Source organism: Paramormyrops kingsleyae, chromosome 15 (genome assembly GCF_048594095.1).
Source record: "Paramormyrops kingsleyae isolate MSU_618 chromosome 15, PKINGS_0.4, whole genome shotgun sequence".
Lineage (NCBI taxonomy): Eukaryota > Metazoa > Chordata > Actinopteri > Osteoglossiformes > Mormyridae > Paramormyrops > Paramormyrops kingsleyae.
In genome coordinates, this window is record NC_132811.1 from 20384968 (window position 1) to 20409225 (window position 24258).

At 43.4% G+C, this 24258-nt stretch overlaps 1 protein-coding gene across 1 annotated transcript; it reads left to right on the top strand.

The window, feature by feature from the left end:
* The first annotated feature begins 9759 nt into the window (after positions 1-9759).
* On the top strand, positions 9760-23906 carry crispld1a (cysteine-rich secretory protein LCCL domain containing 1a). The gene is made up of 15 exons (XM_072699742.1): positions 9760-10268; positions 10947-11254; positions 16727-16845; positions 16988-17120; positions 17638-17753; positions 17905-18005; positions 18421-18573; positions 20594-20650; positions 20763-20833; positions 21231-21361; positions 21612-21655; positions 21742-21814; positions 21906-21981; positions 22417-22550; positions 22997-23906. The coding sequence occupies exons 2-15, from the start codon at positions 10979-10981 to the stop codon at positions 23046-23048; spliced, it is 1536 nt and encodes a 511-aa protein (XP_072555843.1). The 5' UTR covers positions 9760-10268; positions 10947-10978; the 3' UTR covers positions 23049-23906.
* Positions 23907-24258: the final 352 nt, after the last annotated feature.

Here is a 24258-nt window from a genome sequence, read left to right on the forward strand (position 1 = left end):
AACTCTGTACCAGTGTTTCCTAACCCGGTCCTCAGGGACCCCCAGACATTCAATGTTTTTGCTCCTTCCCAGCTCCTGGTATGGATCTGGGAGGGAGCAAAAATGTGGACTGTCTGGGAGGGAGCAAAAACTTGCAAAAGACTTTCAAGGGGTCCCTGAGGACCAAGTTGGGAAACACTGCTCTATACTGCAAGAAGCATGTTTTTATGATACTGGAATACTTTCCATACACAGTTTTTCTTTTCAATTAGTTTTATTACACAGGAACTTACTGGATATTGAATTATTGACGATAAGAAGCTCGTATTAGTCTGCAAATACACTGGAAATTACCAGAAGGAACTGAGCATCAGCACAGGATGTTGGGTCACCACAAGCTGCCAGAACAGCTACAGTGAACCATAACTTGATTCCAAATGTACCTCAGTCTCTACTGGAAGGTGTGGCACCACACCCTCATGAGAAGGTCTGGAGTCTCGCCGATCGCGATTCAAAGTGCCGTCTCACGCCCCGTGTGGTACAATTCAGCTTAAGCAGAGCCTGTCGTCTGCTTCACAAAGCAGCTAATGCACGATTATCCCAGGGGAGGATTTTTACTCAGGGTTTCCTCAAGTTGATGTCAGTTCTCCAAGCAAATACCACTTTAGCCGGTAATCCTCATGGAATATGGGAAAGCTGATCTATCTTCATCCATCAAGACCTTACCAAGAATTCCCAAAAATGCTCACTCTCCTGAAGGTTCTGAGATGTCCTCAATCTCTGGCTGACTAGGATTTCTATAGATGACCTTGAGCATGACGGGACAAACCTTACTTAACCTTACACATCTTTGCGGCAACAGCAGATGTTAATAAACCTTGAATCTGTCATTTACTCATGTCTCCTTATTTTGAACGTTATATGTGTAACTTTATATGTCTTTGTTAATTTTCTGTACTGTATATGCCTGTAGAGTTTAACTATGCCAGTCTGTGTCAACACAAACAACTTGAGCTGATGAATGCGGAGAGCCTTCATCCAGCATGCTCCTGTGAAACCGCTGACCCCTGAAACCAAGCTGATGTTCTCTCTCTCTGCTGACAGCTTTTGCAGCTTCAAAAATTTGGAACATGGAAACTATGTGAGAATTCAGAGGAAATCTGATGCCATAAATGTTTTGATCTATTGGACAGACTTAGCAACTCCTTCTGCAGACAGCCAGCTGTGATAGAGGCCTGGAGTCAGGCCAAGGCCACACTGGGGCCAGTTAGGAGACCGGCATGTGCTGTCATCATGGAACTGGACTAAGGGGTTTCCAGTCCAGCTCCCAGCAGGAGCGCTGTAGCTGTACTCATGGATAACCTGCTTAACCCAAATTGCTTCGTTTAAAAATGTCCCACAGAAGCAGCAGATAAAGTAGTATGTCAGGCTTTTCTGAGTAAAACGTAAGAACATTAGAAATTTACACACAACAGGGGGCCATTCAAGCTCATTTGGGGAGGATTCAACTAATAGCTCAGAGTTGTTAAAGTCTTGTCTAGCTCAGATTTAAAGGAACCCCAGGTTTTAACTTGCACTAGACTAACAGGAAGATTATTCCATACTCTAACTACATGCTGTGTAAAGAAGTGCTTCCTCAAATACAATTTAAAATGTTCTCCCGCTAATTTCCACCTATGGCCACGAGTTCTTTTATTTGAACTAATATTGAAGTAACTATTTCGTTGAACAGCATTCAGACCTGTTAGAGTCTTATATACCTGGATCATGTCCCCGCTTAGTCTTACCATCTGTCTGGCATATCGCTAAATTTAGGAATTAATTAGGCCACGCCATGTGAACGCCATGCATACGACCTGAGGTGCTCCTGAATGAGATAGCTGAGCTGAGGGAAACCCCTCGTCATGCATGTCCAACATACCCAACACCAAACCACAGAACTTATGGGGAAACAGCACCCCCTCTGGTCGGCAGTCGTCAGGTCACTAGTTTGTTTTTAATCTGACAAATGTAGCTTTGAATATTATGTCATACCATGATACACAACATTCTACTAGGAGAAGCTAAGATGTCTCCATGGATCCCAGCGATATTTCTGCTCTGCGAAACTTCACGAAGGAGGCGTAGTGCAGATGGGGTGCTGTGGCTCATTGGGCTAAGCCTTTGTGCTAATGCCCTGGAGAACACCAGTTTAAGACGGACATCAGCAGAGTAGTTGCATGTCCATGGGTCCTTGATCAGCTCCATGGGTGCCAGAGCAGGCGGCTGCCCTTCACTGCAAAGCTTGTTCTCACCTACATGCGTGTCATTTTACACTAGGGGCAGGCAAAGAGAATTGGCCAGATCCATAAATTACCTCACAGATGATGTCATTATCAGCCCATTTATGCCGAGATGTCCATTGCCGATTGGACACGGAATCTACGAAACATCATGTGATGAACATCTGGATGGCGCCTTCTTGCTGTGGTCTACTGAAGTCAAAACATGTGAAACTATCTTGAAGCGTGAGAGTGTGCGATCACCTAGCAGAGGGTTCCCAAATCCTCGTCCTGGAGGGCCAGTCTACAACACAGTTTGCAGATTTCCCTGCTCAAACATACCTTATTCAGCTCACCAGATAATTGTCATGTTCAATAGGAATGAGGACCCAAATTGGGTAACCCTGACCCAGCAGATATACATACATGCGGAGTCTGATATGAAACACCAGTTCCAAACTGAACCCTTCTGTACCTCACCAGGAAAAGGAATCATAAGGTGTCTCATAAGAAACAAAGTTTATAGGATCACATTAAAGGATTTTAAAAGTTGCTGATACAATAACAGTCTGTGCTGGAAGGTACTTTAACACACATCTGCACAGCAGAAGCCATTTCGTATTATAAGCATGTTCTCAGACTTTCACAGTGTGGTCACACTAACACGCCTTCCTGCTATAAATCACTTTGGTTGTATGTTTTGTTCAGGTTTTGCAGGTGCTGTATTTATTTTAAATAGTGTTTCCCATTCTGGTCCTCAGGGACCTACAGACAGTTCACGTTTTTGCTCCTTCCCAGTTCCTAGGGTTTTAAGAGGGAGCAAAAAAATGGACTGTCTGGCAGGGAGCTCAGAGGGAGCAAAAACAGGGACTGGCTGTGGGTCCCCAAGGACTCGACTGGGAAACATAGATTTAAAAGACTAACTACACTGTTAAAAGTCATGCATAAAAAAAATATTTTTTCTGACTATATTGCCGTTATTTGCAGTCATTTTTCAAGCAGAACTGCATGCAAAATAAGAACTACCAGTAGAATTGCCATGTTTAATGTTCACACCCACGCACACACAAACACACATGCCCAATTCATATATTTCTATCATTGTGGTGATTCTTTATTCATATCTACGACCATAACCCTAACCCTAACTTAGATAACCTTAACCCCCACCCAGCCCTAACTTAAAACCTAAGTAACCAAACAAAATCTAACACTATTGGCTATTTTTGGTTTTTGACTGCATTCACAGATTGTTATCACATTGAGGGTTATATTGTGGGGACCTGAAAAATGTAAAAATGTGACTTTTACCTGCAGAGATACACATACTGAACAGACATGTCCCGAAACACACAGGCCACTGATTCACACGACTTGTAACAACCTCACAACGAACAAGGGGCTGTGGGAGCCCCCTCAGTAAATTTCACTGATCGTGGGGGCCCCCTTTAGAAATTTTGTAAATTTTGTCTGATCGATTAAAAAAATTTGGAGGGGGTGAGGGGGTGCGTTTTGAAACCCATTATTTTACTTTGTGGCTGTCTGACATGGATTCACAGTAATGCTCACTGAGAGCCCCAGAGCTTATGGAAAAGCATTTATTGCTCATCAATCTCAAAGGTTATGAGAAAATGTTTTGTTTTTTTTTAATCCTGAAGGGCAGGGATAAGTAGTTTTCAAAATGTGTTGAATGTGCTGCTTAAAAACACAAGCTAGCGAGAACTGCGACCCATGTCTGGTGTTTACCTTAAATGTCCTACTGTATTCTTTGTCTTGGAGCCGGTTCCTCGTGGCAGAGGCTCACGTTGGGAGAACATCACAGGCTTCCTGCAGAAGCTGCCAAAATCAATGTCCGTCTGGGAACACAACACAGAGAAAATGACCCGCAATCAGATGGGTTCTCTTGTGAATTTTGGGTCCCAAACAACTGCCCTTTCTGTTGGGAAACGCAGTCACTCATGTATGTGGCTGTCACTGTAATATGTGCTCCAGTCGCAAACAATATGTCCCCTGGACGAGCAGGGCCGTATCACCCTTCTTTCCGCTGCTACAATAAAAGCACTGTAACTTGGCTGTGGAAATACACAGGAAAGCAACAGCTAAAATCATTTATCCCATGGTCGCTGACTTTTACCTGCAGAGATGCCTTTTGACCTTGGAGTGTTTCGCTTGAGGCTGAGCAGAACAGGACTGCAGGTCCTTGCCTATTTCCCTTTCATTAACCTTTAGACTGGAGCTCTCACTTTCACTGGAGCTCCTCTCGCTGGGCAGGAATGCCCATATCCAGAGCCAGCCTGCATGTCGGCCCTGAAGTTCTGGGACCTGTGTCCATCTCCCGTCTCAGAAAGTGCCCTGAGCTGGGATTGGGCAAACGATGTGGTAGATGTAATGTCAGCCCTTTGTGCCGTCATCAGAGTGTTATTCCTGGCTTAAGACGAAATCACTCTTATTTTCATAAGTTGTAGGGCCTCTGATGCTGGCTTCATATCTGACAGGAGGTCAGGAAATACATAAACTTGCAACTATTTCAGATTTTTCTAGGTAATGATGGCCTTTTTCTGAAATGAGAACAGTGCTTGCTGTATATGATTTTGAAAACAATACGTTGTTACATCCTTCACTGGTGCGCACTGTGTGGCTCAGCAGGTTAATCCTCTGTGCCTGGTATCAGATGGTCACTGGATTAAGCCTGACCTAGTCAAAATCATCACATGTCTGAGCAAGGCCCTTAACCTCCTTAGCTCCCTGTGCACTGCAAAGTGGCTGCCCCTTCACTGCGACCCCCAAGCTTGTTCTCACCTGTATGGAGAACAAGGTGAAGCAAAGAAACCTTCCCCATGGGGATTAATAAAGTATCACACTACTTTTCTATAAGCCAAAAAGGGCTTTTATGGACATTTGATTAACAGATCTGTTTGACCAGTTTACTGCTCTGCTCTCAAATCCTGAATCACATATCAGCAAACAGAATCTTCATGGACTCCTGGATAAATGCCCCGTACTTTAAAATCCATCACCTACCTGGAGCCGGTAACCACGGTCTACCTTAAATGCCTGTCATGGCTGTCTGTTGGTATCAAAACTGCCATAAGAACACTCGCAATGATTCAGTAGGTTGCTCTGAGACCTCCAGGGTTTGGGGGTCCGAATCCCTGTTCTGTGTTTGGTGTTTGCATGTTCTCCTGTTGTCACGTGAGTTTCCTCTCACATTCCAAAACTCCCACGACGTAATGGGTGACGTTCCCATGCTCTGCAGTGAACACCGCACGCATCCACACTGCCATCTGCTGGCAAGCATGAGAACAAGTCACGTCATATTAAAATATTTATTCCTAATATGACATTTATTACATATGACATATTTTATATGATTTTTAGTTTAATTTGCAGAGGAAATTGCAGTGCTTGATAGTTTAATACAAATATTGGTAGAATTCAGGTTACGTAAGTTATTTTGTTTTGCATTTATTATAGTGAAAGGGAAGAAAAATTATAACATAAGAATGTGACAGAGCTTAAAGAATCATTTTTTATATTTACCTTTATATTTTTGGGTTGGAATTTAAAATTATACTTCTTGACAAGAAAACCTTTGCTTATACGTTCAACTGCTCGCTTAGATCTAATCAAGAACCATAAAAATATATTTGCAGTTACTTAAGAACAATAGATGATGGGTCCTCTGCGGATCCTCAGGAACAGCCTGGATTATGAAATGAGTACATACACACTGAAGGGGAGCTGCTTCACTGATAGAGTAGTGCCACCAGAAGGAGGGACCAGGCAATGCATGCGCGTTATGGGGACCTTCAATTGATAACTGACCAGTTCCTATGGGCTCAACTTGTGTGGGCAACTACCAAAATCCTACATAATAAACAACTAACAGCTGATCATCATGCCTGATTTGCTATGAATATGCCATCAATCACAGTAAATCTGGACGAACCTCAAACTGCCACCACAGCGAAGCGGCTTTTAGAGAAACAGAATAATTAACATCCAATCAGGAAAGCAGCAGCAGCACAGACAGACAGACAGACAGACAGACAGACAGACAGACAGACAGAGGACTGCAATTTGGTGGCCTATAAAAAAATTCAGGAACTATTTCTTTTTGGAATATAGAAATATATTCAAATGCAGAACCAGTCAATAGTTTGGACACACAGACCAGTAGAGAGGTTTATTTGTGCTTTTCTCAAAATTTTGCAATAATTCTAAAGACACTAAAACTATAAAATATATAAAAGATATATGGAATTGTGCACTGATTAAAATATTATTAAACAAAAAAAAGTTAATTTGTTGGGAGCAGCTCTGTGGGTTGGGATGCAGAAGGTTGCCGGTTCAAATCTCGTGATCGGCAGAGTGATCCCACCATTGGGGCCTTGGGCAAGGCCCTTAACGCCAGTTACTCCTGGGACTGGCTGACTCGAATTTCTCCTCTATGCCAGTTCCATGAGGCGGCCTCCAGGGATGCTTTCCCAGCTGTCCTGAAGGTCCCACATATATGCTGAGCACTCATTGGCCAATTTTCTATCACTCTCTGGTCAAACTCCTCCAAAATCATTTCTACTGGGTTTAGGTCAGTTGGCCAGGTCATGTGATGCAACACACTATATATATAGTCATATATATTCATGTATGTATGTATTACATTCTACATCACGTTTTGAGATAACTACAGTAAAATAGCAGCAAAGACCTCTGGATCATTGGGCTTTGTAGCCATACCCAGACCTGGATGGCCTTCATATTTATAGTTTAATTATTTAGCTCATTCTTTTGTCCAAATCAGTGTGCATTTCTGAGAAGGCAGGTACAGGCAATCCTGGGAGAAACTGGGAGTTAAGGGCCAAGGTCAAGGGCCCAATGGCCCTGGGATTTGAACAAGTAACCTGCCGATGACAGGAACAGCAGCCTAACCGAAAGCCACACACCATTCACCTTTATGGATACTGAGGAACACAATGGAGACACTCTTGTGTGAACTTGGTAACCCAAAAAACACAAAAAAGTGTCATAAAGGTTTTACAGAAATGTTGCGGCCTTGATAGGAATGAGATACCATCATAATTCAAGAGTAATGAACCTTAGTCAATGTAAACTGACATTCCCGTGTTATTCATGTGTTACAACAACAGCGTGTAAAGCACCACTATTCACTGCAGAAAACAGCAATAATGTTTCTGCTCAATAAGAACACTGAGAAAATTAAGCATCACTCCTTATCGCCATGATCTATCTTGCTATACGGATGGATGGAAAGGAAATATACAAATTATTTTCAATTGTCCATCACCTCTACTAGAGAACGCTTGTGTTAGCAGCCCAGCTAGCTAGCCAAGCCTCTAAATGAATGTTCAGTTTTTATGTTTCTCTCTGCTAGTGATGCTAGGCCAACTTTCGGTCATTCAACAGCATGCAATGAAAATCACCAGGACCCAACAGGTCTCTAGCTGGCAAGCCTTCACCTCTCAGGATGACTTGAGAGATGCCAAATGTAGGTCAATATTTTTCTTTTTCTAGGTACTGCAGATAGTCAACATCTTTTTGTTCTGGATATTAAAATCCAAGCCTATTAACTGGTGAGCAATCCGCAGGTGTTACCAACAATCATTAATATATGCCTGAATTACTATAATTTAAAAAAAAAAACGACTTTCAAAAGTAATTGCTAACCATTTAAGGAACCACAGTATGAAAACACATATTGGATGGCTTTTGGATAAAGCAGAGACCAAAGTCACATTTAACGGTCTTCCACAAAGAAGTGCTAAAAGAGAAATGACACCTTCCTTTTGCTCTCTGTACCCAGTAGGGCCGATACTCAAACAATGCATTTGCTTGGGGGTCCGGAGGTGTGTCTGTATTGTATTTGTTATGGGGCCAGACACTCTGCAAACTCTCCTCTTTTACATCCACTCAGGCATGCATGTTGAATTGCTTTGAATCCTGGCTCAGTCTATAGTATGACACAGTTTTTCTGATTCTCTTCATCCATCTTCCAAACTGCTTATCCTTCTGGGTCGCAGGGGGCCCAGATCCTATCCCAGAAGCTACAGGCACAAGACAGGGAACCACCCAGGATGGGTGGCCAGCCCATCGCAGGGCACACTCACACACCATTCACTCACACATGCATACCTATGGGCAATTTAGTAACTCCAATTAGCCTCAGCAGGTCTTTGGACTGTGGGGGGGGGAGTCTGAATACCCGGAGGAAACCCCACGACGACACAAGGAGAACATGCTACTCCACACATGTAACCCAAGTGGAGTCTCCAAACCATTTTTGTTGTCATCTGAGAGATCCCTTCTGAATACAAAAAAAATGACTGTTAAAGACTCAAATGCATGCACTTCAGCACCTGTGAGACAGATCAGCTATTTTCTGAATACCTGCTGTTTCCACTGTATGTAGTAAAATGCTCCACGAATGAATATATCAGCCCCATGTTCTATACAGTGAAAAATACATTCTCAGACCAGAAATAACCTTATGTGCATCTGCAGAGACTTGAAACAGGATGGAATGACTCTATTAATGTCCTTGAAGGGCACCCTGCACGTGAATGTCATATTTCAGCTTGTCATTGTTCTCTTTAACCTGATACCAATCATTATTAATCAAAAGGAATTGTGCTGCACAGCTGAAAGAGCTGCTCATTAGCTCAGTTTCTTTAGCCACAGCAGAGTCATTTCTGGGTCCTGCTCCTATTCTGCAGTGGTGAGTGGGACTAATTACCACGTTTTCTTTTTTTTGTTTTTAATGTTATGTATTGTAAGAAAGCCACTTTATAACAGTAAAATTATTGTTAGCAATATCACTGACCACAGTACTGCATTTTAAAGATTTTACTTTTTATTTAAATGTTTATAACATTTAAATGTTTCTGATCTCCATAACAAATTAAGGATAATCAAAGGATAACCTGAGTCAACACAGCACACAGTTTTTAAATGAACATATGGTTCAATGAAGAAAAAAAAAATCACCAACAGCCATATCACCCATGTGACAAAGTAACTGACCCCCTACACTAAATACTTGCGGCGCCTGTGATGACCGGCTGTCGGCGAGCGGGGAATCAGGCGAGCCGTAAACACTATCAAATGGGGTTTATTGAGGGCGGACAGGACAAAGGGGAACACACGGCAAACTCACGTTAATGACAGACCTGGGGAAACAGACTTGAACGTGGACTAAATACACAAGACAAGCAGAAAATAACAGGCAACAGGTAATCACGATCGGGGTAGCACGCGTAGGTAATGAGGGGGCGTGGCACACACGAGGATCGTACGAGCAGGTCATGACAGCGCCTTTAGTAGCAACAACTGGAATCAGATGTTTCCGGTAGCAGGACATCAGTCTTTCGCATTGCTGTGGAGAAATTCTGGCCCCGTCTTCTCTACAGGATTGTTTTAGTTCAGCCACATTGGTGGGATGTCGACTTTGAACTGCCAATTTAAGGTCCCACCCCAAAATCTCAACGAGTTCTAAATCTTCCTGGTTGAATATTGAGTTAGCATAGTCCAGAAGAAATAAAGTAACACTTAGAAACATTAACAACTCTAATATACATAAAAAGTTAGTTGCATTTTTGCCTTATTACGGTAAAAACCTGTTTTAAAGTGTATATTAGTTGTCCAGGAGGAAACCTGACTGGCGGTAACCCAGACTGACCGCAGATGGAGGAGAGGAGTGGCCAGAAACGTCATCCATCTCAAGGTCTTGGTTATGGATATAAGTGAAGGATGCACCCTCGTGTGCGGTGTGCGGCGAACGGCTCCCCACCTGCACGCTGAACGACCTTCTCATAAAGCGTGAAGAGCGACTTGAAAGTCCGGCATTCACTGCGTGAAGGACCGGAGAATGTAGAAAATTAACTTAGAACGCATTTAAACAATATCGCATAAGCAACGCCGGCTGCTTGAACTTGACATTGAGGTATATTGGAAACATACTGGAAACAATCCGCAACGAAAACCACTGCTTTGTACAGCTGACTGAAGCAAAAGGTAACGCTTTAAAAATCCCGGTATCTTTAATTTAAATGCACTGTGGGCGGCAGTAGCAGGTGGATTGTCTTAACTTTTGAAAGTACTTATCCAGGCATCCAGGCATTTTTGGTTGTTTCTTTTGAAAACAAGGAAAATAATAAAGACCTGTATCCTGCATTCATATATCTGAATAATATTAGATTATTGCATAAAATACACTCACCGTTATAGGGAAACGATATAGGGACATGTTATAGGTTTTAAAAATGGAAGTCGCTTAATAACAGTACAGGAATTTTCAAATTAGCACTACAGTACTAGCATAAATGCAATGTGGCTGAAAAGAGATTAGAATCATATTCCCAGTGTTTCCCATCAAAGTCCAGTTAGTAAGCACATATCAAATAAAATTAAAATACAATATTAAGCTTTGTTGATTATCTATGAGATCATGGTCTGATTCGTCTTTGCCCACCCCAGGTCGAAACAGTAAATCAGTAACGGCTATTTTCAGCTTACTCTGCTTCAAAAAGGCGCTAATTCATTAGGTTGTGTGTCATATGGTCAGAGTAATCCACAGAGACTGTGACCTCAAGCTGCGGTTTTGGTTTGCTGCCCAACGACAATATTGACACAAGCTATTTAGTAAATTTATTACAGATTTTTATATTTTTTTTTGCTTTCTTTTCTCCCCAGCAATTTATATATAAGAAATCATCTTGGAGCAAATGAAGAGGTCATTCATCATGAAGACAATATTCCAGGATATTCTGAGGGCACTCGCTCTGCTGCTTGTGTCTGAAACAGTCACCTCAATAGTCATAATGAATTCTACCCGACTGGAGGCTATGCTTGAAAAGTACATGGAGGCTGATGGAAAAGTCTGGGCATCCATGCCGAGGAGCAGGAGAGCCATCTCTGAGAGTGACGTCCAGGTCATCCTCGATCTGCACAATAAACTTCGTGGACAGGTCTATCCACAGGCATCAAACATGGAGTACATGGTAGGAAAATTTTGCTGAGTATATTTATTTAGTCCCCATAACTCCTCTCCCAAAAAGACTCCAGCAGTTGTGTCTGCAATTCATTTAAACAGCATTCATAGGCTACAGGGTGAATTTGTAGAATACAAGTTGTATGCATAGGCTATAAGATCCACTCATAGGCCACAGGGAGCACTCATAGACAATATGGTGCACTCGTATGTCATAAGGCACACTCATAGGCCCCAGAGTGCACTTGTAGACCGCAAAACACACTCAAAACCCCAAGTTTCACTTGTAGGCTACAGGGTGCACTCGTAGGGTACAAGGCTACAAGCTGCACTCATACGCTACAGGGTCAACTTGTAGGCTACAAGGTGCACTCATAGACTATAGGGTGCACTCAAGGTCTACAGGATGCACCCATAGACACAAGGAACACTTGTAGGCTAGGGTGCTCTTGTAGGCTACAAGATGCACTTATATGGCACTTTTCCACTGCCACCAAGAACCGAGCCATATCCGACTCATACCGCGAACACGGATCTCATTCTCACAGTCAGTGCGATAATCCTATTCTGATTTATACTCATTTAAACGTAAATCCTGTGCATAAGTCGGTGACAGTCTGCAAATAACATCATAAAGAAAACTATCAAAGAAATTCAGGCACATTCTCAAGGCCGTTGCTGAGTTCGTATTTATATTCGCTTCCTGTCAGGAGCTTGAATTTGGCTGAATTACTACTGAGGAAGTGAACGCCCCATGAGACGACACCTGTAACGCCACTCCAGCTTTCTCAGCTACTATGGCTAAAAGAATGTAGGCAGGGGACACTAGGAGAACCAGGAGGGTGCACCTCAGGATATAGCAGGAATCCGACCGGCATGTCTTTGGCCCTCAGACCAATCAGAGCCAGGAACTGATCCATTTCTGCCAACCATTTGTCAGTTTGTAGATTCACCCAGCTCATATTTAGCTGCTGCTGCTAAATTCAATAGATCACTTGAATTATTAATGTGGAATAAGTATTATTAAGAAATTAAAAATCTGTGGATGACGTTAGTTCAGGACCAGCACTCCTCATTCCACTGTGAATGAACGTAACATCAGCATATCTATCCTTTCAGAATCTGCACAGAGCAGCAGACAGCTGAAACCCTGAAAAGAGTAAACTATGCTTGGTTATGATGGTATTACAGTATAGCCTGGTATTCAGAAATCTCAAAGGTATTATATTTAATACAGTAATAAATAAACCGATATGGAGATGCTGCATAAAGGCAATGTAGTACACAGTGTTTGCTATGATATAAAGAACAAGTCAAGAATCATGCATGCTTAGGTCAATGCCACAAAAACAAAATGCGCTGTGAATGCATTGTTAACTGTTGGAGCATGAGTGATGTCACAGCACAGCATGGCACAGGCAGGGAAAAAGGTGCTGATCCACTCAGTGGCTACAAGACAACAGGGTTTTATTGGGGAAACTAAAATGCACACTGGGGGAAAAAAAATCCAAAAGTAACAGGACCATGAGGGGTGAAAAAACAAATGGGGAAAACAAGAACTACAAGAACCCTGAAGTACCATAACCCGGGAACAGGGGAACACAGGCTGCAGGACTAGAGAAGCAGACTACCAAGCACACAGTAATACACACACAATAACTCAGCAAGGAGCAGAAAGAAGACAAGCCCTCAAATGCAAAACTAATGAGACGTGACGTAGGACAGGTGGGAACCAATAACTCAACCAATCACAAAAGGTGCAGGACAACAGGTAACGGGTGAAATCAATAACACTAAATGCACACGGAAACTGGGAGACAAGCAAAAACTGAAAACTAAGAAACATAGCAAATCACTAGGATAACAACACTAGGAATGACTAGGGCCATATAAATACACAGGAATAATAAAACACTGCAGATGCAGGGGAAACCAAAACAGGGGTACACACTAAGTAATGAACACTAGGAAACAAACAGGTATACAGAAAACTAAATACAGACACACTGGTGAGGCTGGTCATTAGTAGGGTGACAAGATAATCCATGCCATCCCGGACACCTTGAGCTACTTCAGGTTTTACAAACTACCTTAAAACCGAAAGGCTCCAGCGCAGGGGTGGCCAATCTTATCCGCAAAGGGCCGGTGTGTATGCAGGTTTTTGGGATAACCTGTAGGTCAGCTGTTAAAACCCAGGTGTGAGGACTCTTCAGCCAATCAGTCCTTTAATTAGTAATCTAATTAGGGAGTTGCAGCGAAAACCCGCAACACACACCGGCCCTTTGCGGATAAGATTGGCCACCCCTGGGCTACAGCATCCGTATTATCCAGTCAACCCTCTGAGCTAAGCAGTAGTCGGGGGAGCATGGAGAACACACTAGGGCTGAAGGCTACATGAGGGAGGAGGGAAGCAGGAGGACCAGCGATGCCTACTGGCCAAATGAGGAAGGGTTAGGTTTAGGGTTAGGGTTAGTCGGAAAGGGTACAGTCGGACAGCACTGATCCTGACAGTGCAGCGTACATGAAACCTAGTGCACGTATGGCTGGAGATCAGGCAGTGACAGTGGTGTCAATAAACGAAGGGTGATCTTTTTAACTTTTCAACAAGAAACTGCCTCTTTGTTTCTCTAGAGCTCAGCTTCCACACTGGTGAACCTGTTTAGGTTCTCTCTGATTCTGGAGTTTACAGTAGCCTACATGATTTTTTTTTTAATTATTATTATTTTAAATATCATCATAAACTGTATACTGGGGTGAAATGTCTAGAAGATATGATGGTATGGAAAAAATATATACTGCCCAAGCCACGAAAAAGCCCCACTGCTATGCCAGTACTGTCACACAATGCAATACGCATCATCAGGTCACATTCATTTGTAAGCCCGCAGGACAATGATAATGATTGCGGTAAGAAATATGACAATATGCAATGATACAAGTGCAAGTTATGACTTCCATCCACGTGCATCATCTCTAGACACCCCTAAAGAAATAGCTCACACTGTAACTTTCAAAAATGATGATCCCATTGCAGAAGGTGAATTCCATTTAAGATCAGAGTTGACTCAGAAATGAAAGAGATCACTTGTCTGTAAAGTGCAACCCTTGCTATTCAGACTGGGGTTCACGGATGAGACTGCAGCACACGTATACATCCTTCCCTCACGAGCTCTGCACGATAAGCCCAGGTCACAAAACCAGCAGTCAAGCTGAAGGAGAGCAGTGGAGTTTTCTGCGAGTTAAGAGGAGGACCTGGTTTAGGCTACAAAGGCTACGGAGTATTATGTTCACAGTCTATTTATGCTTTGGAATTTCTACAAAAAATGTTATGTAAATACATTTCTGTTACTTACAGAGGTAACAACTGAAATTGCTCAGTAACAGAGCTGTGGAGAGCTACCAGTCCCAGGTCGTGTATGGGAGCAAAAACATGGACTGTCAGGGAGTTCATGTATAGACCAGGTGGGAGCAAAAACATGGACTGTCAGGGAGTACTAGGTTTGGAACACTGGTTTTAGAGTATCAGTTTGTCTTAGGTATTGGGTCACACAGTCCAAAAGAAATTGGCTCACTGATTCCAGAATGTGGAGTTTTTACTTTTCATTTGGAAATATATTGCTAGTAAATTTCAGCCTTATTCCCATCCTTCAAATACAGTTAAAAAGTCTAATGTCATTTCACAGCGCAGAAAAGGCATATTTCTTTGTGTCCTGTGGAAAGCCAATTTGTAGTTCACACCAACAATGTCTCCTTATGCCAGCAACCTTACTCTGGTAACTCACTCTTGACAGGAGACTCTGAACCCTTTGAGGAGATGTGTCCTTTTCCTGAAGGTCTCTGGAATTACGCCAGATGACATGAACTACTGCAAACAAGATGTTAACCCAAATAAATACTGGCACCCAAATGATACTCAAGGTTTTTTGAAGGAAACTTATACTGCCCACTCTCTGAGATCCTAGAGAAAAAGGACACATAAGCTGTAACCACACACACACACACACACACACACACGCACACAGGTTTAAGTGATTGGGAGTGTTTGTAGGATCTTTGATGTCCAGAAAGTCTGTTTCATAAATGCCCATCGGACTTTGATACTTTCACATCTTGATACTTGTATGACATCACCTGGTTGGAGTAAACACATTAAACAGTGAAATGCGACAGTCAAATAGCCAATGTCTGCAGTGAAGTCCTGCATGTCTGCAGTAAGACCATGCAGTGTGAGCATGGGTTCATAATAATGGGAAGGCAGCGAATGCAAAATGTCAAGCAAGCAACTTCCTGGCTCCGGCAGTTGTGCTGTACGGTGCTGATAATTCCCAGCTTTTTGGTCTTCATTGCTCCACCTGGATACATTCACAATGGCCTCATTCCCCTTTCACCACAAAGGAAAATAAAATAGAAAATCGTTCCAAGAGGAGGTTTATAAAAATTGGCATGGAAGTTTTTTTTTTTTTTTTAAAGTTTGACTGATATCCTCTGGTCAGGTGAATGTTCTCAGGTTAGAGTATTAAACAGTGGTATGTGCACTGGTTCTGTTTTAAGCTGTCTGCAGGTCTGTCTTTACAGCACAAGTGGGATTTCCAGTGGAAATCCTGAATCTCCCCCCTGACCTGGGTTACTGTCCCCAGGTTGTGTGACTTCTCTGCTCTCCCTCTCCTCATATAGGCATGATAACAGTATAGTCCTTATGTTATAGACTCACTACAACTTCGGAACATGTGTCAAACTGGTCATGGCTGCCCAAAATGCTCCTCTGTTTTCTCCACTAGAGATGCACTAAGTAGGTCACTCTTCAGCTGAGAATTGTAGTCACTATAGATTCCTGTGTGGAGTTCGGTCTCAGTTTCCGAGCTACTCCGGGCTTGGAAAAGGGCATTTATTTTGGAAGGCAAGTGGAACAGAACGCTCCCCAGCATAAACCAGATGGTATAAATTATGGGGTATCTAGCTGTACTATTGTATTTTTTAACTAACCTTGATCTCCTGGGACAGCAAACCAAAAGCAAGAAAATCCACTGATACCATTCTGTAAAATCAACAGCTACAGTACATTACAATTGCAGATTTTGTAGAGAAGGTGGCCACTTGTGGTCTGGGGTCCTCTGCTGATGGTTTACAATGCCCAAGTAGACCATGCTCAAAACCTCAGTGCACAGTTTGATCCAGAAGATAGTCAGACCTTAATGACAACAGTATTGCATTGTTGCAGGTTTAATGATGTTAACAATGTCTCCTGGAGAAGTGCCTCAAATGACTTGGTATGTAATTTGTCTGCAAGAAGTTTCCTTGTGGAGAAGATCGAATGTACAGAGACCAAGGATATGCTGATACATGCTCTCCCATTCTGTCTTCCACCATGTCACTCTGCCATTAAAAAGAAATTTAGCTATGCAGAGTAAACAACTCCACTTTAACCTTGTGGGAAAATACATTCATTTTGTAGCAAGGCTTGTTTGCATTCTGTGATTGACAGGTGTGGGATGCGGAGCTGCAGCGGAGCGCAGAGGCCTGGGCCCAGACGTGTCTGTGGGAACATGGGCCTGCCAGCCTCCTACCACAGATTGGGCAGAACCTCGGCGTTCACTGGGGCAGGTCTGTGTCCAGGCAGGAGCACCTACAGCTGAGAAACTGATTTGCATGTGTGCATGACTGTGCAGTGTCGATTTTATATTGATGATGTCATGGTGACGTTGCGTGTTTGTTGAAAAACCTCCATAACAGTGTGTCTCTGTAGGTACCGGCCCCCGACGTTTCACATCCAAGCTTGGTATGATGAAGTGAGGGACTACATTTACCCCTACCCACAAGAGTGTAACTCTTACTGCCCCTTCCACTGCACGGGGCCAGTCTGCACTCACTACACACAGGTAAAAAACGGGGGCTTTCCCATCAACAGGGTCAGGAATTTGTCAGGAACAACACTTTCAATCACTTCCGCTACTGCAGTGTAGGACTTTCAGCCCCCAAAAGTCAGTGCGCCACCATGTGGCATTAGCCTGAAATAACAACACATTTACAGTCTTCTCTAATGTTACAGGCCTCAGCTTCACGTATGTCAATTGTTTATGAAATTCAGATTTTATTGTTATTTTGATTACTTTTCCATATTTTATGAACTTTTGTATATTATACTAAGTAATAGACAACAATACAGATGTAAAAAGAGATGGATGCTATATGATCCCTGGTTATACCTCACCTGGCCTAACCCTTCTGTTTCACCTGCTGAATGATGGATATTTCAATAGAGAGTAGATAACAGGAACAGAGGAGAGGCATCAAATGGAGAAAAGACTGGAATGGGTAACCATGAAAAGTCACATGACACTTGAACTTCTTGTCATTGGGTGATTTTCCTGCGATGCCTTGCGGTGATCTGATCAGCTTGTGTGGGCGACCAGCAGCCGCGTAGGCTGTGCGGTCAACGTGTGCCACAACATGAACGTCTGGGGACAGATCTGGGCTAAAGCCGTGTACCTGGTCTGCAATTACTCGCCCAAGTGAGTACGCCCCCTGTTGTATGACAGGAGAATCAGCCATTTGGAGGCTTTTTTTTTTCCTAAGATCATATTTCTGCCAAGAGTCAAAGACAGAATGAATTTGCGGCGCTTGAATTCCTGCACTAATGCTTGTTCCCTTGTGCCCGCATAGGGGGAACTGGTGGGGTCACCCCCCATATAAACATGGCAGACCCTGCTCTGCCTGTCCTTCTAGCTACGGAGGGGGCTGCCGGGACAACCAATGTTACCGAGGTACCTCTACAGCCATCGGCGATCAGCAGCTACCGCAGAGCGTCACGATGGCTGTGGCCTCACAGCAGCAGTTTTACTCACAATAAGAGTCCAGTGCTGCCTTGTGCTGCTGCCAAACAGTGGGCAGTTTTACAAACTTTGCTTTATTCAGCTAATAATGCAGGGAGGCCTGGCGCCACATAATCACCAAAGTGATAATGATCAAACAATCATTTTTGCACCATTATGTGCCACATTTTAACTATGTGCGTGGCGTGCCACCATGCGTATCCGACCGCAGCTTAGCAACGCAGCATGAGCGGTGAACAAGTGATCCATTCTCTCATATCAGGTTTTGCATCGCTTGTTGCTAAGGCCTACGAGGAATGAAACGGTTTGGTTGTAGAAAGAGTTGATGGTGAACATCCGTCTGCAGATGCAGGAGACCGTTTACCCCCTGAAGAAAGAGAGGAGAGTAACTACGTTGAACCGGAAGCTTCCAGAAGTCAAGGGACTTGGCTGGGGTCTCCAACAGCATCTCCGAGGGAGGATCTGGAAATGAACACAGTGGTCAATACACAGCAGATGTGTAAGAATGCCTTCTACACATATATAGTCAAACTCTTGACCTGGAACAGGCATCGTGGCTCATAAATAAATCATGTTTGAAGCCCAATTTTTGCAGTAGCAGTGGTAAGCTACTGTCATACTGGGCTGTTAATGTAATCATTGCTGCTGATAATGTCATTGTGTAGCAGGGAGAGCTGTGCAATTAATCGCACATTAATTTGAATCACGATTACAATTATGGCCTCCCACGATTATGAAAAAATGATAATCGAGAAAAACGAAATTTGTTTGCATCTCATATTGAAATGATGCCCTACTTTATCTTGCGCAATAAATCCTGATCGGCGCATTAATTTTTCAGTGGTGCGCTTTGCCCGTCCTTAAACACTGTTGCCAAATTCCCTACCGCACAGCAGTCAAAACACGTTCACGGTCGAAAAGTCAGGATGGGTACCTTTGGTCGACAAGAGGTAAACGCACATCAGTTATTTGGAGTCATTTTGGTTTCTACGAATCGGACCAAGAACAACAGTAAATAATTAGCAGAATATGTTTGAAAGCTGTGTCTGCACCACAAGGCAACACGACCAGTTTATTTAACCACTTAAAGCTTAATCACAAAGTGGTCTATTACCATAAAGAGGTCTATAAATGTGAGGCAAGCTTATCAACTCGTACTGCAGCGCAGTTATCCGTTAAGGACACCCTCTAAAATGCAACCGTGTATCCGTCAAGTTCTCAAAAACACTGAGATATAACGGATGCCAAGACATATTATTTAGCAAAAGAGACGGTCTACAGCACAGCTGGAAATATTGTCTTGTGCCATCGTGCATCACTGAAGCCAGATCATGTAAACAAATTAGTTTTTCTTGCTGAAAAGTTTATTGTTTTTGAACCTCAGAGAACAGTTCAATTCAGTATAATTTATTTATTAATTTAAAAATATATTTGTACAAGTTCAACATGTGATCTTATTAAAATTGTAATTTTGTTTCAATTCAATTTCAATGTAAGTGTATAGGTTTTATTATTAAGATTCAATAAATACAATGTTTCTGCAGTCAAGAGTAATTGTGGGAAATAACTGTGGTAGATAATCATGATCTCAATATTGGTCAAAATAATTGTAATTATGATTTTTGCCATAATCGAGCAGCTCTAGTAGCAGCCCAGCAAAACATCTAGCTGCTGTTCATCTAGCTGCTGTTCTGCAGGTCCCACCAGTTGGTGGAGAGGCTTTTGCTCTGTTTTGAGAGGAAACCATTCGGTCTATGTTTACTTTCGAGAAGCTTCCTGTAATGAAAGGGGCCCCTGCAGGAAGCTGGGACACCCCACAGGTGACCTCTGTGACCTTGTGATATTCCTAAGTTAGTTATTGAAGATTCTGGGGGAGACATGTTCTCACCCTCAAAGAGTTGCTCTGCTTCCACTCCGTATTCGCTTCATTCTCTTTAAAACCGGATACCTCGGACTGAACTGTAAGGGTCGACATCAAACAGCATCTCCTGAGGTTCTTCTGTGCTGGTTGCTTTTAGAATCAGCTTATCACTGCCAGTACCATGTAGTTTGGGGAAGCCTGGTTACCTGATGCAGCATATTATATTATCCAGAGCTGCCGCCGATATTGATTGCTAACGGCAGGCTTATGCGCAGTGCAGCGACAGTGTGTTTGAAAGTGTGCCTTTGGCAGCGATTAAGAGTCAAGAGGCTAAAACAAGTATCACTATGACCTTCGTCCACCACTAACTTTCTGCATCACCATTCTTAAACTGATTTTGTGCATGGTCTGGGTGCACCTGCAATCCCTTTGATCATTAAAAAAAATAATAAATTATATTGATGATGTCATGGTGACGTGGCTCGTTTGTTGACAAACCTCCATAACTCCATGTGACTCTGTAGGTACCGGCACCCGACGGTTTATTGTAAATGCAGATTTTAAATATTGATCGCTGCTTTCTTTTAAACCTTCAGTCTGTGATGTCACACAAGTGATGTCCCATGAATTGAAATATCATTTCTAAATTTTTCTTCAGCACAGCTGGTGACATGTGACACAAAGCTACGAGATCAATGCAAGGGAACCTCATGCAATAGGGAAGTAACACCCATCGACTGTGGAAGTTATTTGGCGTTGCTGTGCTGACTTACAGAGCAGTTTTAATCAATCTGCTTCATTAATTAATAAAAAGTATATTCTTTCGCATAGGTATGAATGCCCTGCAGGCTGCCTGCACAGCAAAGGCAAAGTCATAGGAACTGTTTACTATGGGATGGTAAGTATTTTACCGGCATCTGTGATGTTGTCACAGCTCTTGGACAAACAGGAGCTTGACTTTGAAGATCCAGTATGTGTTTGAACAGCAAACTCTGATGGTATTATAACCTGATCTCTGGTTCTGCATCTGCTCTGACGGTGTTATAACCTAGTCTCTGGTTCTGTATCTGCTCTGACTGTGTTATAATCTGATCTCTGGTTCTGCATCTGCTCTGACTGTGTTATAACCTAGTCTCTGGTTCTGTATCTGCTCTGACTGTGTTATAACCTAGTCTCTGGTTCTGTGTCTGCTCTGACTGTGTTATAACCTGATCTCTGGTCCTGTATCTGTATGCCAAATTTGTTACTATTGAGTAGTTACAGCCCTGAGTCTGCTGTGTTTTTTATTTTCATAGCAGTCCAGTATCTGCAGGGCCGCCCTGCATCATGGTGTCATAGACAATGAGGGAGGCTGGCTGGACGTCACCAGGCAGGGGAGGCAGCAGTATTTCATAAAGTCCCACAAACACGGGGTGCAGTCTCTAGGGTGGGTGCCACTGTACGCTGTTTACATTAAAGCATAAGATAGCAAATGAGTAATATGGATACCCGCAAAGGGTTTACACACTTTAAAAATATGCTGCATATTATATACAATGTAGAAAGAATACATCCATCCATCCATCCATCCATTTTCTCCCGCTTATCCGCAAAAAAAAAAATAATAATATACAGATAAATGGATTGTTTGATAATATTTTCCTGACGCCGCTCATTTCCTTTGGTTTCATCCACAGAAAATACCAAAGTGCCAATTCCTTCACAATATCCAAAGTAACAGGTTTGTTTATTAACCGTCTGCAAAGACGATGTAAGATTTTGACGCCGGAGAGTCCATAAAACGTACGTGCCATGTCTGTCTTCCAGTGAAAGCGATTACTTGTGAAACTACCGTCGCACAGCTGTGTCCCTACGAGAGACCAACACGCCACTGTCCCAGGTAAAGGTCGCTGGTGCTGGTGTCTCCCCCACAGTCTCCTGAAGACCCTGAGATGCAGCAAACTGCTACATGGCGCCTCCTCTTCTTACAGGGTGCACTGCCCGCGAAACTGCCTGCAGGCGAATCCCCACCGGGCCCCAGTCATCGGGACGTGGACATACTCAGACGTAAGGCAGCCCTCCCCCACATCTGTACAGTCGGGGGTGGTGGGGGGGGTGTGAACCTTAAAGCCCCTTCCCCAGTCTCATTTTAGAGACTGTGAGGCTTTGGCAGAAGCTCATTTGTGGCGGATGGCTGTAACCAGATAAGAAGGAGGTCAGAGAACAAGAACAGTGATAGTGTGGTTCAGGTAGCATGGAGAAGAGCAGGACTGTGGGACGGGCCTTAGCCAGCGAGGTCCCTGTGCCTCGCAGCATTCTTTGTGTATACCTCTGTCCTGCTGATGTGACACATATAGGCAAGTCACTTCTCGCATTCAGTTCCTTTATAAATACACAGATATCTTGCCTTGCCCCTTAAATGAGAGATGCGAACGCAGTGTTTACCGCCTCACATTCGAGAGGTTTATCGGGGGTGATTCATACAAACCTTCTCTTTCTCAGAGGTCCAGCATATGTCGATCAGCCGTGCATGCTGGGATCATCCAGAACCATTCCGCAGGATACGTAGATGTGATGCCCGTGGACCAGAGAGGACAGTACACTGGCTCGTACCAGAACAGGATCTTCTCCGAGAGGTATGAAAAGTTGGGACTGGCCAACAGCCTTGGGAGGGGGGACACATGGCCTAATTCTCTGTTTGGCACCCCCGACCTGAGACTAGAGGTCTTACTTGCATGTGGCAGCCTCTGAGCATGGCTGAGCCATTGTAGGACAGGACCAGCTGCCCCCCTAAGCTTGCAAATCATAACAAAACCCGATTATGAAAGTGGCACAGCCAAGACCCTGTTTGTACAGTCACCTTGCGGGATTGATGAGGGGCCTCTAGAAGGCCGTGCAAGCATCCTTGCCACGTCTAACGTAACGCAGATAACGTAGTTGCTCTGCGGGGTCGTTCCTTGCTTTGGGAACCCTTGACTACCCCACACACCTGGTCTGGTTCACCGGGACTGAAATATGGAGAGCTGCCCATCTTGTTTGTACCAATCCTAACTATATAAAATGTCCCCCCGCCCCCCTCCAGCATGCAAAATCCCACTGGAGGCAAGGCGTTCAGGGTGTACGCAGTGATCTGAGTCCGAGTGGTGAGGGGAAGAAGGACCTCCATCCATCGAGGGATCTTTACTTGGATGGAGTCTGGAGATGCTTCATTGCCCTCATTCCACAAAGAGCACCGGACGCCCACAAACTGTAGCTTCCCAGTGGGACAAATATGTGCCATTTAAATGTAAATATGTATGGTGAGCTTCAGATTTTCTGATGTACATAGCTGTAGTAGACTGAGAGTCTGCTGTGCTCATCACATAAGTTGTTGTTATGCTTCCAAATACCTGCGCTGCCATCTAGGGGTCATGGTGACCACTGCAGGTATCTGCAGATGGAGTCCCCCTGGACCTCTGCATCAGGTGGGGTTTGGACTCCCTGGGTATGGGCTCGTACCCACAGAGATTCAGCTGCCGCCCCATTGGACGGACAGGAGTGTGGCTCGCTGGCATGATTGTGCCTTAACAGTGCTCTGTCATTATTAATATTTAAGTTTTTTACTTTGTCATAAGAGTTTAAAAGGTGGGACATTTTCCGTTATATTTTTATAATTTCATATAAATGCTGTTTAGAGGGGGGCGCTGCTGAGCTTTGCGTTATATTTCTGGACGGACTCGTGATCCTGTAAAACTCTCCTGCTGGTTCGGAGGGTTTAGACCGAGGTCTCGTCCAGATCTGCTCACATCCATCACGTCATACAAACCGCATGCACACATTCTAAGAAGGCACCTGTTCCCAGATCCTTTACATTAAAACCCTCTAACTCGTATCAGGATGAATGTTCTCTATGTAATAATGGTAACAGTGATCTGTTCATGTTACAACACTAAGCTGTTTGCAAATGTTGTACAATTTTACCTTACTAGCATTTAAAGTCTATAATCACCTGATTTCTCCACGTTTTCATATGTCTATTAATTTATCCACAACCTCACACATCTAGTCAAGCTTTGTTCTGTTTTCATTAAAATATTTCAGAAATATGAGGTTCCATACATTAATGCCTCTTCGTTCGTCGCTATGAAGATCTGGGCATGTTCTGAAATTAGTTCCTGTTTTCCCACCATCCTGGCTTCCGTCCGACTCGATCTGCTTGTTTATACAACTTTACTTTCCAGATCAATTAAATCCTGGCCTCAAAATATGAGCCCTGAGGGGCAGGAGAGAGGCTCTGCTCTGGAGAGAGAGGAAAGGAGACCTTCTGCTTGTTGGCTGTACAGACAAAGACGCCTTATGCGTGTT

Excerpts from the sequence above, each read along its gene's own strand:
- crispld1a (XM_072699742.1), top strand. The coding sequence starts at position 10,979 with ATGAAGAGGTCATTCATCATGAAGACAATATTCCAGGATATTCTGAGG. Across the intron at positions 21,362-21,611 it reads CACGGGGTGCAGTCTCTAGG|AAAATACCAAAGTGCCAATT; the intron begins GTGGGTGCCACT and ends TTTCATCCACAG. Across the intron at positions 21,656-21,741 it reads CACAATATCCAAAGTAACAG|TGAAAGCGATTACTTGTGAA; the intron begins GTTTGTTTATTA and ends TCTGTCTTCCAG.